The sequence below is a fragment of the Larus michahellis genome, chromosome 2 (genome assembly GCF_964199755.1).
Source record: "Larus michahellis chromosome 2, bLarMic1.1, whole genome shotgun sequence".
Classification (NCBI taxonomy): domain Eukaryota; kingdom Metazoa; phylum Chordata; class Aves; order Charadriiformes; family Laridae; genus Larus; species Larus michahellis.
The window spans coordinates 160,264,473-160,289,827 of record NC_133897.1 but is presented as its reverse complement, the minus strand read 5'-3'; the positions used below and the strand labels follow the sequence as shown (position 1 = coordinate 160,289,827).

At 42.3% G+C, this 25,355-nt stretch overlaps 1 protein-coding gene across 4 annotated transcripts; it reads left to right on the top strand.

Moving 5' to 3' along the window:
• The first annotated feature begins 838 nt into the window (after positions 1 to 838).
• Positions 839 to 21,847, top strand: HHLA1 (HHLA1 neighbor of OC90). 4 transcript variants are annotated; one of them, XM_074573672.1, is made up of 17 exons: positions 941 to 1,475; positions 3,063 to 3,181; positions 6,000 to 6,108; positions 7,636 to 7,695; positions 9,179 to 9,259; positions 9,726 to 9,809; positions 9,899 to 9,982; positions 11,354 to 11,437; positions 12,006 to 12,062; positions 12,171 to 12,257; positions 13,029 to 13,121; positions 14,252 to 14,443; positions 14,991 to 15,062; positions 15,299 to 15,370; positions 20,482 to 20,638; positions 21,247 to 21,329; positions 21,554 to 21,847. In XM_074573672.1, exons 2-17 carry the CDS (start codon positions 3,104 to 3,106, stop codon positions 21,595 to 21,597), a joined length of 1,437 nt encoding a protein of 478 aa, XP_074429773.1. In that variant the 5' UTR covers positions 941 to 1,475; positions 3,063 to 3,103; the 3' UTR covers positions 21,598 to 21,847. The 4 variants fall into 4 exon arrangements, with proteins under 4 accessions (XP_074429776.1, XP_074429775.1, XP_074429773.1 ...); XM_074573674.1 differs by lacking the exon at positions 3,063 to 3,181 and having other exon boundaries at positions 892 to 1,475; XM_074573673.1 differs by lacking the exon at positions 9,726 to 9,809.
• The last annotated feature ends 3,508 nt before the right edge of the window (positions 21,848 to 25,355 follow it).

The window sequence follows — 25,355 nt, the reverse complement described above, 5'->3', positions numbered from 1 at the left end:
TTGGTGAAAGCAGGACAGAGCCCTACCACACACGTAACCCACGCAGCCCTGCCACGCACACAATGTGATCCCACAAACACCTTTTCTGCGGGAAACCGGGACCCCTCAAAACATACGACTGAAATCTGAAACCAGAAAAATCGCTTTCTCCCAACTGACACGCTGGCAGGCTGCAGTGTTTCAGCCATTGCAGTGAGGTTCTTCCTTCTTTGGGTGACGTCACAGCTTTCTTTGCCTTAACCGGTGGAAGTGCAAGATTGGGACAATACAATTAAGCAAAGACAAGTGACAACAAAAGATTTGACGACACACCATTTACACATGCGACATCTACAGTAATAAATAAAGTAGTGCTGGGGAGCCCTGCAACCCAAATATCCATAGTATTGGTAGGACCGTGCCATTGAAAGGACAGTCCCAGAGTGCTCCTGACCAGCAGATCCAGCGTTTCCCAAGCCAGGTTTGGAAACAGGGGGCAGGTTGTGGACCACTCCCGACAGACAGTTTAAGCAGCCGCCCAGTGCATCGCATCTGCCGCCTCCCCTTTATCCTCTCCCTTTCTAACAGGGGCCAGAATATTTCTCCGTTGAGATTTTGCACAGATCCCGAAAGTATTTCTTATTCCGTGGACTGACTGTGAATCATTTTAGGTTGCCTGTCTCTAATTGCCAGAGGGTTTTGAATTAACTCATGCATTGTGGTATTCCGTGGCTTATGATAAAACTACTGAATGGGTGATTATCTGCTTTTAACAGCGTTGCATCTAAACTCACTGATTTCAGAGCAATCACGCGCCGTCCGTGGGAGTAAACGGGAGCAGAATTTCACCCACTGCTTCAGTAGTGATGGTCTCTTGGGTAACGCTAAATATCAGCCATCATCACTGAAATTGCCCTACGTCATTGCTGTGCCCAGATCTCTCTTCCTCCCTCACCACTTAACCACAAAGCCAGGCAATTTTCTGTTTCAACTGTCATTTTGTTCCTTTTGATTTTCTGCATTTAAGATACACTCTTCAGGTTTCTTCTCCGTCATCTCAACAGCGCTCCTTGTTTAAATCACTTCTCCAAGGACAGCTCAAGCTTTGCCAAAGGGGCTTACCCTGGCCTACCTCTGGCCATCAAAGGTGGCATTAGGCTAATTGCAGTAAGATGAGCTGCCCCTTTAAAGGGAAAAAAAAAAATCCTTTCTGCTCCACAGTTTAAGTCGTTACTGCCAAAAGGAGCTTCCAATCCTCACCTGACCTGCCACAGAGCCTTTCCGTGCGGGGTTCAACAGGCACTTTGTGTGTTTATGATTGTGTTACCTCTAGTTAGTCCTTCTGGGATTAGGATAACAATTTTCACAGGATTTTAGAGCAAGATTACCAAGCCTGTCTACTCAGAGCCTTTCACAAAGTGATTATTAAAGACCTGGCAATAACCTCCAGTTTTATATAGGCTCTGAAGATAATCATCTTTGTCAAGAGAAATCAGGTAAGTCGATATTAACTCTTCCAGATCTCGGTGGTTTCACCTACACTTAGAGGAAACCATTTCCACTGTGCTATTAACGCTCAGTGGAAATGTAGCAAAGGAAATGTATTTTTACCTAAATGTATATTTATGACTTTTTATTAAATTTTCATACAAATAAATCCGAACTTAAAAAGTAGTTGTAGCGGCTTAATGAAGCATGTGATTATAACACAGGCATATTTTCACGTTAACACGCAATATTTCTTTAGACCTGGTGTATAATGCTGTGCTTAAAATGAGAGATGACCTTTAAATGTTGGAATTGAATGAAGGTATGGAAATTAATACTCGAGGATCTTCCTTTTTTATTTCTTTGTTCTCTTAACTTCTGTTCCGCTCTGCTTAGGGTGAAGACACGGAAAAACTACTAGATATCTGATTGCACTCTGTTTGTACAGGGAAAATTAAAACAATTCAAACTTCATGGTTACCTGCCACATTAAATTGAGTTCAAATGAAGCATAGCTAATAAGCACGTTGGTTTAAGATTACTCTTAATCTAGAATAGCAAAGAGATACTTAATAAGAGGTCTTCACAAGTGTATAAAGGTAATCTGAACTGGATTAAAATCTCCAATTCAGCAGTTCAGGGAACTCTGGATCAACAGTTCTAAGTAAAATGAACTCTAGTAATATCATTCAGCTTAAAATAAACACGAGAGGAGGATTACCATATCCAGTAGAGGTGAAGGAGCAGAGGTGCAACTAAAGCCTTGACGTGCAGCCTGTATCAGGCAAATGTTTGGAGGGAAAATATTCAATGAGAGTCCGTTTATGGGATGGTTGTGTGACACCTGTGCCTTTAGTGCCTGGAATCTCACTATGCTTTGAAATGGAAATTGTGAGTGATTTTGAGCTGGAGTAAGTTGAGGGTTTCGTGTTTACAACATGGACATGTATTTTAGTCACCACAGTAGCGTCACTTATGCTGGCAAAAGAAAGAGATACAGTTACAAATTAATAACCGCTTGTCTCTGATAGATAAAAACTAGATCTCAGATAACCAGAGTAATGCAAACATGACGTGTATTGTAAGAGTTAATATTACTAATATCCGCATTGCCGAGAGATAGAATATTTCAGGCAGCAGCTCTAGGAGTGTCACAGATGGCTTTGAAATTTAATTGGGCAGCATAAATATTCAGAGAGTTAATGCTGGGAAAAGATTTTTGGAAAGCAGCTAAAGCCTAATGCTTCAAATTTAAATCAGTCTCTGCCTATTAAGGGGTAAGGGCAGCTCTTTCTAGAGCTTGGTACTCAGATTTCTCTGCAATTTCTTTTTAAGCATCTTGTACTGGCCAGAGGACGTCACAGTGCCAAATCCGGCGTTCAGGAAGAACAAACCCTCCCATGAATGGAGGATTTTCCATTCATTTTATACCAACTTTATTTAATATTTCTTTGCTAGAAATAGAAGAGGATTTGGCTTATTATGATCTGTCCTTCCAGGTTATGTTTGCATGATGTCCCGGTCATTAGTTGTTTTACTTGATGGAGTCTGTAGGGTGTAATCACACCTCAGTTAAATGTGGGTGTTATTGCCAGACTGATGCCTGCTCTGAATTCCTGCCGCGAATCAGCGTCGTATGCAGAGAAAATGGTGTGCGTTGGTTAGCGGGGAGGAGCAGCTCGGCGGGGAGGACAGCAGGGAGCTGCAAATTCAGGCGAGCAAGAAAGCGTCTCCCAATGTGCATGGGGTGCTTCCAAGCACAACTGCATATCTCACTCTCTTTCAATTTTGTTTATGCTTTTAAAGAGTTGTTTTTTTTTTCTTCTCTCTCTCTCTCTTAATGTGCTTTGGTAAGACAGTTCCTTCGTGTGTCAATCTTCTCACCTCTTCCTTATCTCTTGGGAACGTGCTCTCTGTAGCCCCTTTCCTAGCCTGCTGTGAGTCCTCTGCCAGATGATTTTCCCCATCCTATCACCATGAACAGCCCTGGGCCAGTTTAAATAAATCAGTAATGAATTTAAATCCCCTATAGGAAATTATCTACAGCCTATCAACCCTTTTATTCATGAACCTTTGTAGAACAGCTGTGCTTGCACATCAGCCTGTGATCCTCTTACCAAGGATTTCTGTGTCAGTCCAAGCATGATTTGCTGGTGACCCAGGAAAGCCCACGTTCCTCAAAGCCTGTGCTGGAAATCAAGTCTCCCCGCTCTGGCACAAGCACTGACCGCCGATGTGTAGGGGCAGATTGAAAGTGGGGCAGAAGATGTCTTCTCTTCCCACCTCCGAGGTCTGAGTCTCTCGCTCATCATGCAGCCAAAACCCTCAAGAAGGGTAGAGGTTTGGGGTCCTTTGCAGCAGAGACCCTCCAGCCAAGACCAGCCTTATGCCGCAGGGACGGGATGGTGGCAGCATTGCTTTTGGCCACGTTTCATATGGACATCCCCTGGGTAGACAAGCACAGAGACTGGCCATGCGGCCTGAGCACACCCTGTGTGCAGGGAACGGGTCATGAGGAACTTGCTCAGGAGGAGGTCTGTGGCCCATAAACTCTGAACCCTCATCATGAAGCACGGTTCAATGTAACATGGGTCTTCCAGAGCCAGGGAGACAGCCACTTCTCGTACTACAGGGATAAAAATTCATGATGTTCCATTAAGAAAACAGCAAGTCACCCCACTGTTAACCTCAGTCAAACACATACCCCCACAGTTCGCCTTAACATGACACTTAATTGACTAGGTGCACCAGCCATTATAGCCTTTCTGCTCCAGAACATGGGCAGCTACAAATCTTGCCTTGACATGATTGCCCAGCTCTCCATCCCAGAGCCTGCTCTCCCCAACTGCCCCCTCCCCATGTCTTTTGCAATCCAGTTCTTCAAATTCAGCGCCACTGAGGAGCATCTCTCACTAACTGCTGTCTGTTTCATACAGTCAAACCAAAGAGGGGGAAAACATACATAACATTGAGCAGAATCCATAAGTGGATTAGATTTTATACCTACCTCAGTGCAGATCGCATCACCACTGCTTATACCCCCTAAGGCTTGAGCTACCATGCTGCAGTCTCCCCTAACTATGGAGTCTACAGCTCCATGGAAAAAGCTGTTACAAGTCACAGTAAGATTCATAGCATTTCATACTACCAGATCATGGAAACAGGGATAGCCTTCTCGGAGTTTCAGGCCCTGTGATCCTCATGCCGGCAATACATTCATGCTCTGTAGTCTAGCTGTTGGTCAGAGCCCAAATATTGTTCCAAGATGAGCCAAGCTTAGGATTTTTGATGCTAGGCTGGTCCACAGGAGGCTGGACTCCGTCCACGCATAATTAGTCCAGCTCATAGAAAGGTGAGGGAGTATGAAGTCCAGGGAGTGAGTTTTGGCCATGGCTTTGTCTCTGCCTCAGCCCCGCTCTTCTGTACACGCCGTGCAGAAACTGTGGATGAGCATAGGCTTGGGGCTGAGTAAAAAGGATTAGGCAGGTGGACTGAATAGATAGGGCAAACTACCTAAAAAGCTTCTCCGAGCTTTGTTTGAATTAGCAGAGCTGGCACTTAAGCGCTTTAGAGTCATCAGAGGAGCACACAGACATTTCAAACACAGAACTGCTTGGTATTGTTTCACCATCCCAAGGAAGAGTCTCTTTAGAACTGCTAAGTACAAATTATCCATTTTCAGAATGTGTTAATTCGCTAGTGAATTAAATATGAGAAAGATTTTAAGCATGATGATAATAGTTTGTTAATCAAACAGTATTATCTTCAAGATAATGGTTTGCTGCGTACACGCAAAATTAGCTACTCTGAGGAGATACGAAAAAAAATTTTTGGACTTTTTTTTTGCTAATTTTCATACGCTCCCTCATTTTCTGACAACTACAGAGCGATTTGGAGTGTTCTGATATTACAAAAACAGGGGGAAGATGTAAAGAGGCAAGGACTTTCCTTCCTTTTTTCTAACCACCTCTAATTAAATCTTTGAAACCTGGAAAGCAGCTCATTGTCTGAAAGGCAGAGCACCGTTAATCCCTCCCAAGCAACCAGGTAAGGCAGCACAGGACACAGCTTGGTGACAATAATTAACTACAGAAGAACAAGACTGGGGATGACCGGGCAGCAATGCTTCTGCAGAAAAGGAGCTCAGTTGATACCTGGTCTGAAATTGAACATAAGTAAATTTTATCTTGTTTCAACAGAAAGGGCTTAGGTGCCTGATGTGCCAGCGTCCTTTGGGTACAGGTCATCCTGCCAGAGAAGAGGACTGTGTAGACGACCTTGCCAAGTCCCAGGAAAGCCACAGTCACATCGGACTCAAAAATCAAGAGTTACATGCTAAACTCATGACACATACACAGAAAACACTGATTGTGTGATTTCTGATTCTTTGCCATTTACACCACCAACCTTTTCTCTGCGTCCCAGAGACCTAACATTTCTCTCACGGTCACATCATTTTGGGACAGGGGTTGGACAGAACTGCACAATACCACAAATTTTAACACCACTAAAACAGTATTTCTTTCTCCTAGAGCAACCCAAACTGCTGGAAGTCAGAGTCCACAATGCAGTTGTTCTGCTGGCATGTGCCAGCAAAGATGAGCCTGGGATTTCTGTGTCTCTTTCTGGTTTGCAACACAGGTAAGGACAATGGTTTGGTGTTCCCCAGGGAATAACCTAAATGTCTCTTTCCCCATTTCTCCCATGGGCCCATTCCCAAATCTGTGTCAGGTTTGGTTTTTTCACCCTGCGTAGGCAAGACCAATGAGCTGGAGCTCCGGGGCTGGTGGCGTGCACAAGGGCAGACCAGGTGATGGCAAAAGTCTGCTCTTGGCTCCCATGCCATGAATCTGGAGTCAGAAGGGTTTATGTGGAGAGAGAAGGGTTAGAAGAGCTCTTACACCTAGACTGTTGGGACAAATTTAACGCATACTAAGTGAGAATTGTTAATACAGCTGACTAGCACCATACGAGGAGCCACGATTTACAGTCCTTGTACTATGGATTATTCATGGGATGTGTCTCCTTATGTAGAAAGAGAGAAGGGAGAAAGGAAATGTATTCGGAATTGTCTTCTGTACAAGGCACAGATTTTTGTATGAATAAGGACAATCACTCAGGTTTCACCAATTTAGATACCAACAGCCAGATCACGCAATCATATCTCCTCTTTCTGCTGCGGCTTCCAGTCCTACAGATTTCCTCTTCAAGAAGAGGAAGCTGAACCCAGCTTTTCTACTCCCTGGTGAGAGCTCTGCCTGTTAGGTTATATCACAGAGCAGGGCATCACCACCACTGAAGTGAGCCCTCCTCACCACCAGCTCCCGAGAGAGAACTTCTCTCTGGGTAACTTAGATGGACTGCAAAGCTGAAGATTCAGAAAGGCATGAGAGTTTAGCATTTGCTAGTGCTATCTCATTTGGGCAAAGACGGGCAATGAAACTGGTGAAGGGTCTAGAGAACAAGTCCCGTGAGGAGCAGCTGAGGGAACTGAGGTTGTTTAGCCTGGAGAAAAGGAGGCTGAGGGGAGACCTTATTGCTCTCTACAACTGCCTGCAAGGAGGGTGTAATGAGGTGGGGGTGGGTCTCTTCTCCCAAGTAACAACTGACAGGATGGGAGGAAGTGGCCTCAAGTTGAGCCAGGGGAGGTTTAGGTTAGATAACAGGAAAAATCTCTTCAACAAAAGGGTCATCAAGCATTGGAACAGGCTGCCCAGGGTTGAGTCACCATCCCTGGAGGTATTTAAAAGATGGGTAGATGTGGTGCTGAGGGACATGGTTTAGTGGTGGACTTGGCAGTGTTAGGTTAACAGGTGGACTCGATGATCTTAAAGGTCTTTTCTAACCTTAATGATTGCCTTAATGACTCTATGTTTCTATGAGAGCCTTCTGGATTAGTCTTTGGAGTTACTCAGCTCTTCACTGATTGAATAGGGAGCCTAAGCACCAAACTCCTGCACTTCAACTTGTCCTGTGATGTCCTTTAGGACTTCCTTATTTTTAGACACCTGATCAGTTGTGGATACTCGGTGGCCTGCTTTGCAGTGCTGATGTCCATCGGTTTCTGAGCTAAAATGCATGAGAGCAGCAAAGTAACCCAGGCAGGGACCTCAACAGAGAGTTGCTCAGTAGCTCAACTGTTTCTCAGTCTCTTTCTTCACTTCACAGCTTCATGCATAAGAAGAGAAAATAAGAAAGAGAAGCAAGTGGCAGTGCTGGCTACCGCAGGTAACAAGTAGCACGTCAGGACACCCTGTGTGGGGGTACTAATGGGAGTGGGAGGAATTGTGTTGGACACAGAGGTGGTGAGAGATGGACCCTTCTCCTGCAGAGTCTTTGAGCCCCAATCCACCGCAGCTGCAAGGGTTCCTCACCCAGCACAGGGCTTTCCCAGGTTCCTGGCGAGTATTTAACCTCCCTCCTTCCAGGACTGTAAAATGTTGTTTTCTCTTTATCCTTTCTCTTCTTCTCAGCTCTCCATTCCTTTTTGGTTTTCCCTTTCCCTTCTTCTATGCTGTGGGCAAGCCCTGCTTCCAGCCTTGGGGTGCAGCTTTGTTTTGAATTGGTTAAAAAAAATACTGATGTCATTGGAAAATTGCGTTTCTCCCCAAATTCGATTTTGTTCTCATCTCGGCTTTCTGCGCTTCTTTTTCCATCCTGCTCTGTTTTGTCTCTCCCTGTCACGCATACGCAGACCTTCCTCCTGGCGCACGCACACAGATCCCTGCTCTGCTTCTGCATGGCTTTGTGGGAGGGAAGCAAAAGAACATCTTCGGAAATTTTGCCTTGGGAAAAACAAATAAGCAACATCAACAGAAAGAAAGCACGCTAAAATAAAAAATGTGATTCAGCTACAGTCAATTTATTCTGTCGTAGCAGTATAGTCATCAAGGTAGCTGAAAAAAAAATAAAAATAAAAAATTCGCATTTTCATCCCAGTTCTAGGTAGCACTGGGGAAGGGGGAACATTTCCTGGGTACGTTCTCCTCTGCTTTTGATCTGCCAAGAGAGATCTGCTGCAATTTTGGCAGTGAATAGCCATTGCCCGGCAGGAGGGGGCACCAAAACGCTGGGACTGGCTTCTGCTCGCTGGCAGCCTGCTCAAGGGCACGCTCAAGGGAAGAGGTGACAGGCCCCACCTAAATTTTGGCCTACCCTTGCACTGCCCACTTTATCTTATTGTTTTCCAGACTCCTCTCTGCACTCCTGGCATCTTTATTTTCTTGCCACAAGTTTTTCGGTGCACCCCAATACACAACCTGCTCATTTTGGTTTTCCCATTCTGGAAGATTTTTGCCCTCTGTAAGCAGGGGATTAACAGCCATTTCTTTGCGCCCTCGTGCCTCCAGCTGCTCAGAGCCCCCTTCTCCAGTCCCTGAAGGGGGCCTATAAGAAAGCTGTGGAGGGGATGTTTGCAAGGGCATGTAGCAATAAGACGAAGGGAAATGGTTTTAAACTAGAGCAGGGCAGGTTTAGATTAGACATTAGGAAGAAGTTCTTTATGACGAGGGTGGTGAGACACTGGCCCAGGTTGCCCAGAGAAGTCGTGGAGGCCCCATCCCTGGAGACATTCAAGGTCAGGCTTGATGAGGCTCTGAGCAACCTGATCTAGTTGAAGATGTCCCTGCTGACTGCAGGGGGGTTGGACTAGATGACCTTTAAAGGTCCCTTCCAACCCGACACATTCTATGATTCTATGATTCTTTTTCAGAGCTGCCTGCGAAGTCCGTGGACCTGGCTGCCATCAACCTGACCGAGCTGGTGAATGGGATGCTGAACACGGCGCTCAGAGGTAATGTGACGAGGCCGGGCAGGTCGTGCAGGCTGTCAGCCCGGCAGTGAATGAGATAAAGGGCTAAGGGTGTTAGCAGGGGAAGCCATAAACGCATGCCGTCTGCCTCCAGAATTGATCCTAGGAGCACATTACCCTGGCGCGTTTATAATGCAGACAGATCTCTGCCCCAAAGAATCTAGAAATTACTGTGTGTTTATATATGGACACAATATAATTACTTATGGGATGCCTTTAGAAAGCACTTCATAATCCAGTTTAGGTTTGCATTAAAAAAAAAAAGAAAGAAAGAAAGAAATAATATAAATTATCCTTCCCTCAGTGGAAATAAGAAAGAATTGAGTCTCAGGCAGCTGCATAGTACCAGCACCTCAGGAGTCTTTTAGAAATTAAATGAGCAGAGTCAAAACATGCTGTTCTCATAATTTGTTCCAACCGCTAATAGCATAGGCATGTGTTTCTGCAGGTACCAAAAAACTCTTCTCTTTGCTGAGCATCACGTCTTACAGCTCATTTGCCTTCCACAAAGTGTCAGTCACCATTTATAACAGTGAGTGCCTCTGCACTTTGCTCCACGCAGGAGCATTTTCTCTCACACGGCCCGTGCAAATACTGATTTTTTTCTGTCTCTCCCTACAGTTTCTAACATGAAAAATGTTGACCCTGGCAAGTTCCCTATGCATTACTGCTACTGTTTGAACAACGCGACAAATGACTTGACGGGTGGGTACACAAGAGGGGTTGGAAATTGCATTTGCTTAAGATGAATTATTTCCTTTGGAGCTGGAAGCTGTAGCCTGAATTCTGCAGACTTCATCCTCGTGAGCAGTATCGCCATACTGAGGTCAACAGCCATTACACACAACGAGTGGCTGCTCCGAACCTGGGGGCAGACTCGATGGACTCATTCTCACTTGGCTGCACCCAGCCAGCCAGTCTGGGATGGAGCCATCAGACAAGTGACCAGCATGGTTTACCCAGAGGAAAGACCCCCACCTTTCCTCCTCAGAAAGCAAATAGCAGTGCAGGAGAGACAACCCAGCAATGTGTGATAGCCACCTCAGCCACTTTTGCTCTCCTGAGATAACCCACAGGAGATGAACAAGGGCTTGTCCACACCAACAGAGTCCAATAACTTCAATGCGCCCAACGGGAGTGAAAAGCAAGAATTAACGTCAACCTAGAGCTGTTTAATAGCGTTTAATGGCATTTAAAATGCTGTTGGGCCAATCCTTCACCTATAACCCCCATTCACACCTCTGATCTCACAGTATTTAACAGTCCTGGATGGGTCTGAGCACTCTAATTCTATCGCTGGTTAATGGCTGGTAAGAGTAGCTCAGCAGCTACTGGAACCCATAACCTCTAGGATACATGTGATGACCACACATATGAGCTACAATGGCTTTCATGTCTTTTTCTGGACCCAAACATTTCACAAGCCTTATCGCATAATGACCCAGTCTGCCTTGGAGGATAATGTAGAAAATTTAATCTTTCTGCCTCAAATCCAGAACATTTTGGTGATTAAAGCATTTTCCCAAGCAGCAAAATTGAGGGCTCATGTCTGTCACTCCCTGAGTGAGAACATTGACTCGTTACTGCTAGACCCTGTTATGAAAAAGTTGTACCAGCACCACCAACCATTTTTTAAGCTGACAACATCATCGGTATGTCTGAAGTAGACCTCAAAGGAGACCATTAGATGCCTCCTGGGAGTTCCTACATGGTAGACAGGCAGTTAGTACAGGCAAAGGCTATAGGCTTTAGTTCCCCTTCTACATATAAGCAGACTAAGTAGAGAGTTACTTTAAATTGTTCTCTTGAACAGATAAATTCCATTTAAGTTTACTTTTAGGCACATTGGTGCTATTTTGGATATAATATTTGAAATATACTTCTGCAGAGTATTCCAGTAGCTTCCTAAATCCAATCCCATTCAGCAGAAACATTTTGAACTTTAAAATATTTTCAAAATTTTCACATACAAACATATGTCCAAAGTATGATCACTTGAAGAAGTGATTTTTTGACTTAGCATAAACGATAGGATATGTGTTTTCAATCGTAAACTTTCTCTATCTTGTTGTCCAGATTTTACAGCTTTACTTGTTGATATCATTGGAAACTCCACCAGTTATCTCACAGAAATTTTCAAATCCACTTCTATTCTCTCAGGTTTGCATTTCCTTTTAACATTTATCATTGTTTTATTTGTCTGATTTATTTCTGGCATGGAAACAAGCATAGAAATGTGTATAGAAGCCTCTCGCTCTTAGTTAGCAGCATTTTTCTCGCAAAAGATGGACTGCGGTTGTAAACAAAGTCTCCTTAAAGGAACAAGATAAGTATGTAATGTACATATTTATAATACAGACATACATGTTTCTATGATCACCTATGTTTTGTTTGAAAGTTTGGTGAACTATTATTAAACACTGGTGTTTTGGGGAATTATGGTTCTCAAAGAATAATTATGGTCTATATTATCTGAAGAATTCTTTTTCCATGTAAAAATGACTGGAATTGAGAATTTTAATTCGATACAAACATTTCCTCTGGAAATACTGGCATTTGGGTTTGGTGCTAATTCGAGGTTTTTGTTAAAAATCATATCAGAAGGAAAATATTTGGCCAGTTGTAGTAGCCACATACCATTTTGTGCTTGTGGTTTCAACTGTTTAAGGTTATCTCACATAATGAAAACTGGTAACAATGATCTGTTTTACATTTTTTTTACTTCTAGTGCGTCAGAGCAATGATTCAGATTGTATCTACATTTGCATGATGACAGGGCAGACAGGTAAATGGTCAAACCATTCCACCCCAAAATATTGTCCTATTTATTCTCAGTGGTGACTTATACAAGAAACAAGCCTTTCTTGATATTTGTAAGCATTGCTGTTTGCAGGGAGAAATCTGTCTGACTTTTGGGAAATGCTGGAGAAGTCTCCTGTTATTAATTACACATTTTCCAGTAACACATCTTCTGACCTGGGTAAGTACATCCTGGGGAATAAAAGGAAACAATAACAACAATGAAAACCACATCCAGGTAGCACTTGCAATGAATACTCCATCTTCATCATGTAAAAAAAAATATTTAATATTATTTCATATATTTTATTATTACTTCTATATATCATACATGAGTATATATTTTATTATTATTAAATATTTTATATTCTTATAAGTGTAATAAAATAGTTATAATTATAAGTAAAATTTACAAACTCTTAAATTAATAGCTACGAAGTCTTCTAATGGAGGAACGAACAAAACCTCCTGGGATGAGAGCTTCCGCAGGATTCAGCACTGGAGTGGGGAGGCTTCCTGATGCTTTTAATGTAATCGGGTACCTGCCTTAGCTCTCCGCACAAATTGTCTCCTGCCTTTACATGTGTTACCTTCAGAATGGAGTTGAATATATTCAGCCGGTGTGCTGCATGGCTCCTCCATCCAAAACTGCTTTGCCAGGTTGAGCTGCACTTCAGACACTCACCTCTCATTGCTGCCCGTGGCTATTTCTCATTTTCAATGCTGGATTACAGAAGGCAGACAGTGGAATCAGTGGCAAGTTCACTTGTGCTGAAAGCTGTAGGATGCTTCAGTCCTTTTTAAAAAATAGTAATCAAAGACACTTTGCCAAAAATGACTTTTGTTTACAAACAGATGTTTCTTTTATACCAGAGCCTGACTTATTTCCCTTTTATCACACAATATGCGATGGATGGTGAGCATACTAACCCTATCTTCTCATGCCTCAAAGATCTAGATTCAGTTTTTTCAAGTTTCATGAAATTACAGGAAGACCCAAACAAAACAGTGGAACCATCAGCAGAACATGTGTGGACATTTAAAAGTGAGCAAGTATTGTCAGATCTAATTTTTATTCTTCTTGACTAGCGCCTTAACAAGTGATCATGTATGTTTGCTGCACAGCACTATGATGTTGTACTACCATTACAGAGTAAGATAGAATTTTGGCCTGAACAGTAGAAGTTCAGGTCGGTAATGCGCTGAATAGCTGGGAGATAGAAAAACTATTGTAAAAAGACCTCCTTTTTTTGGCCATTTTATTAGAAAAAAAGTTTTCTAACAAGGCAGAAAAGTAAAAAAAAAAAAAAGAAACGAAAAATATCGTTGTTTTTAAACCAAGAAAAAGATAGTCCAAACTGTTTCCTCTCCTTTCTTATTGTAATTTTTTTTTTCATTTTTTTTCTCTTTGGCTTTAAATGACATTCAGTTGTGAGTACCTGAACATTTCATAAGCTCAGAGCATTTAGCTTTGCCACAAGGCTACAAGATGGAAAAGTGCTGGTCTGCCTCATTTTGAAAGCAGAAAAGCAGATCTTCACGCCTGCTTCCACATAGTAGGAGCAAAGAGAATTTCAGAATTTTACTTCATACCTCCCCATCATTGCAGATGCATCTGTCTACAACAAAATTTCGACATTTTCCCTAGTCACCCTGCTGTCTTTTTATAAACCCTTTTGTTTTGCTCAACTGCATACCAAGCCTCGTTATCTCTTCTAGCCCCGAGTGTCACTCCTGCCACAAAATGTCATCAGTTCCCAAATTCCAGTATCTGCCCTCCAGTACCTGCCTGCTCCCCCTCACATAGACAGGAGCTTTCATCTCTTTCCTCTGTAGTGAAGCAGCTCAGGAAAGAAAAAATAATTTATCTGAAGAAAAACCCAACACTTCGAAGGAAAATTTTGGTTTCTTTTTTTTTTCTTTAAATAAAAACTCGCATGTTAAAATGTTCTCAGTTAAAATTTCAAACATATTGGCACTTTTCATGTTTTCATATTGAACATGAATTGGAGAGGTGGCCGCTCACCTGCCAGGGGAAGCGCTCAAGGAGTAGGTGGGATTTTCTGGGTGTATTTTAGATACTGTGTTCCCCCAGTGTGTTACGCTCGGTCCTGTCGTGAGGCACCAGCACCCACAGGGTGTTGCTGGTGCCCTCCGTCTCTCCCGCTTCTCCAGCTACCAGGATCCCTTTTGCTCTGAAAGGGGAGGAAAACCCCACCACAAGGTTCCCACCATGGCCAAAGACGGCTGGACTGAAAGGGCTGGGGTTTCCATCACTGCACGTCGACGATTCCAGACCACGAGGTACAGCCGGACCCCCTCCGATGGCTGGGGGGAGCGTGACCCCATCACCAGCCCTGCAGCCCAGTGAGTACAGAAAGGACGACTGACACCCACTTTACCCCACTAGCGGCGGGGTTTTGCCCAAAGCTAGAATCCTATCTCTGAGGTTGATGTTGAGGGACCCTTCAGGGAGATCCATGCTGGGTCATTAGTGAGTAGATTTTTTTATTGTAGAAGTGCTAAAATGAGTTATGGGTCCATCTGTAGTTCCCTTTGGGGAAAAACTAAGCCTTGCTCCTCACGGACACCTCTGCCACCCAGGTTTTCAGTCACATTTTGCTCCACATAGGGTGAGCAGACTTGTGAAGAAGCAATATAGAGCTGCTTCTCTTGGTCTCCACTAAACATATGTTTTTTACATCCTACTTTTCCCTAATCCAGGGACTTTTCAACATCTAACAAAGTAAAGCTTTTGTCCTTCCTTTTTCATCTTGACATTTTTATATGCCACTGGAAGTACCGGGTGAGGGACCCTGGCTGTTGAGCTGTCTCATATAGAGCAGTTCTCGGTAGACAAATAAATAACAAATATCCTGAATGACACAAAGCATGTGCCTTTCTGTTCCCACAGCTGACGTGTATGCATTTTGGATGCAGACGATGTCTCCTCAAGAAACCAGCAAAGCGATGCAAACAGAGCCAGGTGAGATTGATCTGGGATAATAACAAAGTGTGTCAGTTGGCACATTTATGAAATAAAAAGTAATATATATAGAAATAGGTGACTGTGCATGTATTTATACATCAATGTCTATGTAAGCGTTTATTAGTGGTCTGTGACTTCAGCTTTTTTTTCTGGTTTTCTTTCTATCAGCCCTCCTTTATTTTTTTTTTCCTGTTAAGATGTCAAGGCAACTTATATTTTTTTCCTGCCTTCAGATTTGCCTCCCCCAGTTCTGCCTACGCCACCCTACAGGCCTGGTGTGACACTGAAACTTTACTCAGCTACCAGTAAGTAGCTGCACCTCATGCAGCAAAAATAGTAGTATGTTTGAAAGTGTACCAATTTGCAAATTCTCTCATGCAGAAACAACACACATATTTAATTTACGTGATATCTTATGTATGTAAAACACCCCAAATGTAAAACAGACTGCTTCCATATTTGTTTGTGAATCATACACAATCATACATTCAAAATATAAATTGTACTGTTGTGATAAAATTAACATATGTACTCTGTGGGTCAATTGTAACATGGATTAGCTATTGGAGAATCTTAAAATTCATTTATTCCAAAAAAAAAAAAAAAAAGAATTATGCTTTAAATCTCCCTATTGGTTCAAATAAAATGCCATGTGAATCCATACGATGTGAAAATCCCAGAATTGCCCTGAATTTACAATACTGCAAACTTCTTCAGCTAAAGAAGGATCATTATTGACTAGATTTTCAGGAAAGCTCAGCTCTTTGAAGCACCAAAACAGTTAGAATTTAAGAACTCAGCATGGTAAATATATGATGAAGTGTCACTCCACTTATAAATACTATATACTCATGTTGTCAATAAAACTATATTTACATGTAAGTATTTAGTAAGAGGTTATATGTTAGTATTTTTTGTAGCTTTTGCTCATTCTGATCACGTTTTTCATAGTTCCCAGTCCTGTTGTTGTTGGACGAGTTTATCAACAAATGTTGGGTTTCTTGCCTTCTTTTTTTTTCTTTTTTTTTTTTTAGATTTGTTTTTATTCATACTATTAGGAAAAAAAAGGATTTGAGAGCTTGCGACTCAGTGGGGCATCATTTTTCAGAAGTAAATAATGTTATCAGAGTTAAAAATACTGACTATGAAAAACAAAGCTTGATGACAGCATCAAGTGACCGTACAAACACGAGTCCTGCAGAAAGGCAGTGTCAGGGAAGAGGGGGAGGAAGATATTGCCTGGGAGGCCTGAGAACACTGCAGTAGAAAAACTATCTACTGAGACATGTTTCCAAGGAGAAGACTCACTGGTGCTGAGTCAAGGGGCAGTTCTGGACATGAGAGGCTTTTTGAACCACGGAGATAGGAAGCCAAATATCCTTTTTGGATCTTTCTCTCCTTTTACTTCTGTTTAAAGAGCTCAAAATACCAGAGTCCTCATCTTACCACCCATGACATACATTGGTTGCGTGAAGAAAATGAGCCAATGTCATACCACGTGAATATAGTTTGACTTCTTGACACTGGTGTCAAGGTCACTTGACAGTGACGGTCACTTGACACTGGTGGTGTGAAGAGAAGAATTTAAGATGAACTAGGTCTCCTCATATTCATTGGGAACAGAGGAATATGCCATGGTAACTCTCAGACATCAAAAATTCTGCGCAAAACCAAAGTTCTCTGCATGTCTTGTTTGACTTGAGGATTAAATAACTGCCAGCCAACTGGAAGTTGCTGGAGTGTGTGGCTGCATTTGTGGTGTGCAGAGCTTGTTCATGTGCCAGTTGTTGTCTGGTGGGCAACACTGTAGACCCTGGAGAACCTAGGACTGGGAACCAGCCCATTTTGAAAAGGCTGGGATGCATGGATTCCAATGAGATCAGGGAATGAAGAGTCAATAGATGCCTCTCTATCAGAAACCACGATGACAGAGGCTGTCTACCTGCATGTATCAGTCCTGCATTTGGCGAAATTAATCAAACAGTGGGATCACAAAGCAATGAAGGACACCCGCAATACTCTGAAGACTGAGACGTTATTCCAAGAAGTCATTTCTTAAATTAGAAAAGTGGATGCCAATTGATAAAAATTGATAAAAAGTGCATGCAGGGAGGGATATTGTATTTTTATTCACTGTGGCCATAAAATTGCTTTTCACTGGCACCAAAATTTAATCTCAGTGTCAGAGAGATGTGATATTGAGTAAATAATGGAAAGGGCTGTTTACTGCAGCAAGAATTGGTCACTGGTCTGCCTGTGACAGTAACGTGGTGATTTCAAATAGACAAGAGCAAATTTCTGCACAGGGAGCTGTGGTTCCTGAGTTTTCTGGCCTCTGTTGATTAACTCAGTTTCTTGGGAAATAAAACTCTTGGAAAAGGAAGTTCTGAAATAAATTCCTACTTTTAATTCATTTTCTTTTTAAATTTCAATCCAAATCTATAGGAATTTATGAATTGAATACAAAAAATACATTTCACAGTAGAAATTTATTACAGAATGATATAAAACACTACTATGAAGCACTGAAAATTTACATTTCAATAATATGATGAGTACACTCTCCAATCCAAATAAAATTAAATGCAACATTAATTGAAAGAGAATTTCAGCATTAAATAAATACAGTATTATGTAAATGCAGCACTAATTTAAAAATAAGTGATTGTCAAAAATGAAAACCAAAGCAATCTGTTTAACTTTCAGCTTTATTTGACTTCTCTTTCCCACATAGATGAATCCAAATTGCAATTGCAGTCATTCAATTTACATTTCGATAAAGATGAATTCCTGCTGACAAAACACGCAGCTTTTGTCAAGCATTTAACACCTGTTGGGCAGGACAGCGAGCGCCTGCTTTGGCGGAGACGTTGAGATTCGTTGGAGGGTGGCCTTTAGCGAGTTTTAATTATTCACAACAACTCTAACACCCCTTTTCATGGACAATTTCCATTAAAACCTCATAGCCTCACGTTCTGCTGTTTGGTTATTAACATGAAGAGTATTTATTAAAGCAAGAAACGATTAATTTTTAATTGCAATTGAGTGGGAAAAAATCAAGGTGTGTCAAATGCTATTAAGTAGACAAAGCCTAATGACATTTATGCAAAGTTGCTAAAATTACGAGAAATAGGGCTTCCTCTTGCCCATTGCTGAATAATTACATTTGATATTTGTGTAGTGCCTTTGACACACAGTTTTCAGAGGGGCCGGTGAGTTTGGGAGCTGCAAGCGTCTGCCCGTTACTCCTCCATGACATACCTGGGCAAGCGCTGGCAGAAGAGAAATGGTTTCATAGTGATCGCTTTCAGGTTGGCAGAGCCTCTATTTTCCTCCTGCCCGTGAATGCCATTTCATATTAAACTTCTTGTCAGTGCTAGACAACTCAAGCTTATTTCAACAGAACTTCATTAGTCCAAATTTAACCCCCGTAACCTCTCCTATCACATAACATAAGCTGGCCCAAAGCTATAAAGCATGTGAGACGTGAACCTGGAAATGCAATTACATTGCCTAAGGGGATTATACTCTGCAGGTAAGGCAGTTTACCTACGCATGGCCAAAGCCTGCTGCCAGTTACACAAATGAAAACAAAAAAACAGTTGACAATCACACTGCAGCCTCCTTCGCTCTGCATGTTCGGGCTCTTCCACCCCAATGGGTGCGCATGAGGAGGACACCCCACATCATGCAAAATGTGCCCTCTCGCAGCCTGGTCCCTGGTTATCTTTTCAGAACCCCAGCATGGGATTTGCAGGGTTGTCCCTTATTTCTTTCAGAGGGCTGGTGTAGGGGAGACATCCCTTTGGAAGGATTGCAGCATGCAGGGGCCAACAGGACGTGTGTGCAGGCAGCTCCCCAGGGCCACATGTGATGCCTCGAAGGGCAGGTGGCTTCACTTCACACCCAAAGTGTGCCCTCACGCACACACATCTCCTCTTCTGAGCATGTTTATTAAATATGCAAAAGAGAGGTGGTTACACACCTGTTTTAGCAATGCCCTGGTAGCCTTTTAGCATATTGCAAATATTGCTTTTTTTTTTTTCTAGCAAGTCCTTTGATTCTGACCCATCGTAACACAACAGTTAGCTATGGTGCAAGCTGATGTGTGACAGGTAATGGTTTGGAGAAGAAAAGACTAAGGCAAATGTTGCATTTTTCTCTTAATATAATGAAAAAAGGCCCTGAAAAATGCTTCAGTTTTGCCTTGCCTTTTCTCAGTTTCCTCCATTTTCACCTTGCCTTCTTTTCTCTAGCAGAAGGAGAGTCTGGAGAGAGGCTGTATTTGACACCGAAAACCCACATTGCGATTCAGGATTTTATTATAAGCCACCATCACCTATTCTGTAATGTTGTTTTTTCTGCCATCTGGCACAGCTGCATTTGCTGGCAGGATGAAATGTTTGGTGTGCAAACATTTATCTCTTGCTGCTGACTGCAGAAGATTCAGTGAATAGAGTAAACTAGATATTTTCATTTTAACTGGCTCAAGAGAGGGGAAGAGGGAGTCTACATCCAGGTACACCGTTTCCCTGCATTTTTCTTAAGTTAAAATAATACGGTGGTGGTCACTTGAAAAAAACACTGATTAACCCTCTGGCTGCTGGCAAACAAATATTAGATGGAGAAATTATTCCTACTTTCCTCTCAGTATGGGCAAAAATTGACCTTTTCTTCTCCAGGTACTCGTCAGTTTTCATGAAACCTGTAGGAATGTATTTATCCAGAGGATATTCACCCATCCCTAAAAACTGGGCTGAAATCAGCTGATTATTCAAGTCACTAAAAGCAAGAAGGGGAAAACTGACAGACGGAGAGATGGACAGAGAGAAAGCCATAACCTCTGCATAAATCATGCTTATTTTGTTAATGAGACTAAAAAAAAGTGATGGAGAGAGCAGTGTTTGTTTATTAGCTCAGTCATATTTAATCCAGGGTTCCAATTTAGAGGTTGGGTGTAGGGAAGCATGTGGAACTGGAAGCGAATTTTTCATTAAAGTAGCACATATATAGAGAAAATATCAAAAATATTAAGTGTACAGTGCTGGTTTTTTCTCTTGCTGTTTTGCACTGTGGAAAACTGATGCGTCAGTGGCAACTGAACCTCCACCTAAATAGGTAACAATAAATAAATTACATCTTTAGAGTTGTTCCTTGCATTTGAGATAGATAAAAACAATGTGGTTTTAAGTAACTAACCAGGAACGATAAAAAATAATAAATTCAACAGAATACTTATTTTATTCACTCAAGCCAGGCTGTGTGTTGTTTTCAATTATCTGCCTCACTCAGATTTGATTTTAAGATACCTACGTGAGTTTATTAATCTCTGTGTTTCTCAGAGCCTAGATAAGGCACTGCAAGAAATTTAGTGAGACAAGTATTTGAACTGCTTCAGGGCTGTATTTTTTCCTAGGGTGTCCGCAGGCGATCCTCAAAGAGTCCCGTGTGACCTCGCCTCCTGTCACTCTTATAGTGCAGAAGATCAATCCCTGTGTGATGGAGCTGTGTAGGTTTTTTCAGCTGTGCCTCTGCGTTGGTCAGAGAAGATATTCCAGAAAGGAAGCCATGAGGTAAAACCTGGCACTAATTTCTCTCTCTCTCTCTCTCTCTCTGCTTAAACTACTGTATTGGGCTTTTTTCAAATGGCAATTTGCAATCACCAATGCACATTTTTGAGAGTCTGTGGCTGCTGACTGAGACTCAAATGCATCCCTGGTGCACCGATCAATATCTGACCTGGCTTCCACTATTCACACTAAGTGAATAAAGTTCAGTTGATTTTTTCCAAATATTTAATCACATCATTGAGGTCAGAATCTGGCTTTTTATTTCTATATTTAATCTTAACAGTATGATATGTATACAGCTATGCTTATCATAGAATCACAGATTGGTTCAGGTTGGAAGGCACCTTAAAGATCACCTAGTTCCAACCCCCTGCCATGGGCAGGGACACCTCCCACCAGACCAGGCTGCTCAAAGCCCCATCCAGCCTGGCCTTGAACACCTCCAGGGATGGGGCATCCACAGCTTCCCTGGGCAACCTGTTCCAGTGTCTCACCACCCTCACAGTAAAGAATTTCTTCGTGATATCTAATCTAAGTCTACCCTCTTTCAGTTTGAAGCCATTATGAAAGATAACAAGCTACTATTCTCCTCACTTTAACTGCATCTCTAGGTACTGTGTTGAATACTATTCCTGGTTCTTGAAAAATGCAAGTTATGTCTGTGAAAGGGTCAAAAGACTTGCTTACTCCCACAGTAAGTATATTTTCTCCTTATATCTCTACATGCCTTATTATGAAGGTATAATAAAAAGTTTTAGGTATCTGCAGAGTATTTGCTGTCTTCCATCACATAGCTGTTCTATCTTATAATTATTTTTAAAGGATTAGGAAAAAAAAGGATTATTTAACCTTCATGTATGCTTTTAATATTTTCCTCATGAATCCTCTTCTGACAGCAGTTTTCTTGTGTTCTTCCAGCATTGAAACAAAAATGCCTTAAAAACATCTGTACATTGGTCTAGAGCACTGAGGAATTTTACTGCAAATTGGAAGATTGGTGGCAGTTTTAGTTGTCTCTCTCATTTCCCAGTGTAAAAATCAGGATGTAACAGGTTATTTGCAAATATTTGTAACAAGACAAGCTATTAACCAGATGCTAACCTAGAAGCGTGTCTTCCTCCGAGGCATTGTAAAAATAATGTGTAAAAACTGATGTGTTTTATACAAATGATGTAACTGATGTAACTGCAATAAAAGCATTGAAAGACTTTTAAAAATTGTATTTTATAAGGATATTTACATGGTTGGCTAGTGAATGCAAATAGTTTATTCTAGTTTTATTTATAATTCAGATAACGCAATCAAAATGAACAAATACAAAATAATTTAAAAGCAACCTGAAATACTGAAAAAAAGAAGGGCTTTTCCTGGTGTTAAACATAAGCAGGTTAGCCATTATTCCAAATCAAGAGTCTCCCACTGCTTCAGGAACTCATCTAGTGCAGAGATCGACCAAGGAAATATTCACACCTCTTGTACTCTCACTCTGTGATATATTTGTGTGAGCTCACCAAAATTCCTCTCCTTCCTCAGTACCTCTGTTGAACTAAAAGCCAATTTTAAGAGAGAAGAAAGAATAGCCAAACAAATTGCACGATCCTGTATTTCGCTACACTGCAGCAATATGTCCCTCAGGGGTCTGTATTGGGACCAGTATTGTTCAATATCTTCATCAGTGATATAAACAGTGGGATCAAGTGCACCCTCAGCAAGTTTGCGGGTAACACCAAGTTGAGCGGTGTGGTTGACATGCTGTGGGCAGGGATGCCATCCAGAGGGACCTGGAGAAGCTCCAGAAGTGGGCCCGTGTGAACCTCATGAAGTTCAACAGGGCCAAGTGCAGGGTCCTGCACGTGGGTCAGGGCAACCCCCAGTATCAATACAGGCTGGGGGATGAAGGGACTGAGAGCAGCCCTGCCGAAAAGGACTTGGGGGTACTGGTGGATGAAAAATTAGATATGAACTAGCACAACTAGCCAACCTTCGTTGGGCTACACCGAAAGAAGAGTGGCCAGCAGGTCGAGAGAGGTCATTCTCTCCCTCTGGTCTGCTCTCGTGAGACCCCACCTGGTGTACTGTGTCCAGCTTTGGAGTCCTCAGTACAGGAAGGACATGGACCTGTTTGAGTGGGTCCAGAGGAGGCCACAAAAATGATCAGAGGGCTGGAATACCTCTCCTATGAGGACAGGCCAAGAGAGTTGGGGTTGTTCAGCCTGGAGAAGAGAAGGCTCCAGGGAGACCTTATAGCAGCCTTTCAGTGCTTAAAGGGGGGTTATAAGAAAGATGGGGACAGACATTTTGGCAGGGCCTGTTGTGACAGGACAAGGGGTTTAAACTAAAGGAAGGTAGATTTAGACTAGATGGTTTTTACAATGAGGGTGGTGAAACATTGGAAGAGGCTGTCCAGAGGGTTGCTAGGTGCTCCATCCCTGGAAACATTCCAGGTCAGGTTGGATGGGGCTCCGAGCACCCTGATCTAGTTGAAGATGTCCCTGCTTATTGCAGGGGACATTGGACTAGATGGGCTTTAAAGGTCCTTTCCAACCCAGACTGTTCTATGATTCTATGTGATGCTACTATCAACCCAAAGTACATCATCAAGCCATTAATATTTAAAAACAATAAAATATTATTTGCATTACAGATGCTGCATATTGATGTTTCACTGAAGAAACATGTGTTCTAAGTAATATAAAGCCAAAGAGAAAGGTGGTGTAGTACCAATTACAGTTGGTATTGAAAGTTAGGCCAGTGGAAGAAATAGGAATGTCGATACAGTGAATGTATAAATTGGGAATACGTGGAGACGTCTCGCTCTGCAGCACATGTCCTCGTCCAAGGCAGGATCAGTTCTGATGTGACGAGCTGAATGAATTACGCCTTTATGCAACTGTTGCTTTTAAATCTCACAAAAACATCTTAAAGCCTGAAGACATGATTTAAAAAAATAAATCTCTATTGTTTCTTACATTTTTTTCATTAAGCTTTCTGAGAGCTCAGGAAGAAGGACATTAAAACAAGACTCTAAGAGGACAAAGCAATGATTAAAATCAGTTTGACTTTCTGGATCTTTTTAGTTTTGAATAAAAAGAAAATAACAAAAGAAGAATATTTTTTGAAAAGGCTTCCCTTTCAAAAGAACTGTTTTATTATTATTTTGGTAAATTTAATCAGCTCTGAGTTGTAGCACTGCTCTCCACGCTAAAGGACACTTTTGTGTTTATAAGAAACCGTGCTGTGCTTTTCCTGCAGGAATACAAGCCCTTGGACAGAGTGCTAGCCTCTCTACAGTGTGACAGGGTGTGCCTCAGCCGTGTCTGGGTAGGTCACAGCTGTCCCCACTCTGAGGGCTTGGAAAGGGTTGAGAACTACTGCCCAAGGGTATTCATGGGGCGAGAATTAGTATCACGTAGTTATGGGTGTTTGTGAAAGGAGCTGAGAAAAGATTAATGGTACCTGTCCTGTATTACAACCTTCTTGTCACGGTTGTTTATGACTTACTGTTTGGCTTTCCCAGGAGAATAATGAAAATTAATGAGAAAAACTGTGAAATAAGAGAAGAAATGAAAAAGCAAGGTTCCCTGAAAAAAGTGAGCACATTGGCTGCCCTCAAAAAAAGAAAACTTTTTTACATATTCCAGGGTTTTCAGTCCTGCTAAGCCTCTGTGCACGTTTGGCAGAAGTACAGACATGATGGTGGCATATGGGCATATCAATATCTCAGAGGACTCATTGTTCATTATTATGTCCGGTCAAGCCCACTCTGATTTGTCAGGCTGAAAATGTTCGTCAAGACAGTAGATTGCACTTTGGGCAATCCCTGCAAACTCTAACAGGAAGCACCAAAACTCATATGAAAATGAATTTTCATATCATTAAGGCATAATTTCTGCCACATTTCACTCTTCTGTAACATTCCTTGATAGGATCATATGTCTGGATCCTATGACTGGACCCTGACCTTTTCCTGGCAACGTCAGTACTGAATCAATATAGAATCAGAGAATCACAAAATGGTTGAGGCTAGAAGGGAAATCAGGAGGTCCTCTGGTCAGGAGGTCATCTGGTCCACCCTTCCTGCCCAAGCAGGGCCACCTACAGCCAGTTACCCAGGACCATGTCCAGATGGCTTTGGAATATCTCCAAAGGAGGAGAGCAGGAGGGAGACTCAGAACCTCTCTGGGTAACCTGTGCCAGTGCTTGATCTCCCTTACAGTAAAAGAAGTGTTTCCAGATGTTCAAAGGGAACCTCCTGTGTTTCAGTTTGTACCCACTACCTCTGGTCCTGTCATTGAGCACCACTGAAAAGAGCCTGGCTCTGCCCTCTTTGCACCCTCCCTTCAGGTATTTAGAGGCATTGATGAGACGCCCCCGAGCCTTCTCTAGGTTGAAGAGTCTCTGTTTTCTCAGGGCCTCCTCATATGAGAGATGCTCCAGTCTTTTAATCATTTTTGTGGCCCTTTGGACTGTCTGAAGTTTGTCTGTGTCTGTCTCATATCGAGGAGCCCAAAACTGGATGCAGTGCTCCAGGTGTGGCCTCATCAGTGCTGACTAGAGGGGAAGGATCCGCTCCCTCGATCTGCTGGTAATATTTTGCTTAATGCAGCCGAGGATATCCTTAGCCTTCTTTGCTGCAAGGGCACCCTGCTTACTCAAGTTCAACTTGGTGCCCACCAGGACCCAAGTCCTTTTCTGCCAGGCTGCTTTCCAGCTGGGTGGC

Bases quoted from the DNA above. Each gene is read 5' to 3' on its own strand.
- HHLA1 (XM_074573672.1), top strand. From the start codon at position 3,104: ATGCAGAGAAAATGGTGTGCGTTGGTTAGCGGGGAGGAGCAGCTCGGC. The intron at 9,983-11,353 runs GTGGGTACACAA...CTTGTTGTCCAG, and splicing joins CGCGACAAATGACTTGACGG to ATTTTACAGCTTTACTTGTT. The intron at 15,371-20,481 runs GTAAGTAGCTGC...ATTTTTTCCTAG, and splicing joins GAAACTTTACTCAGCTACCA to GGTGTCCGCAGGCGATCCTC.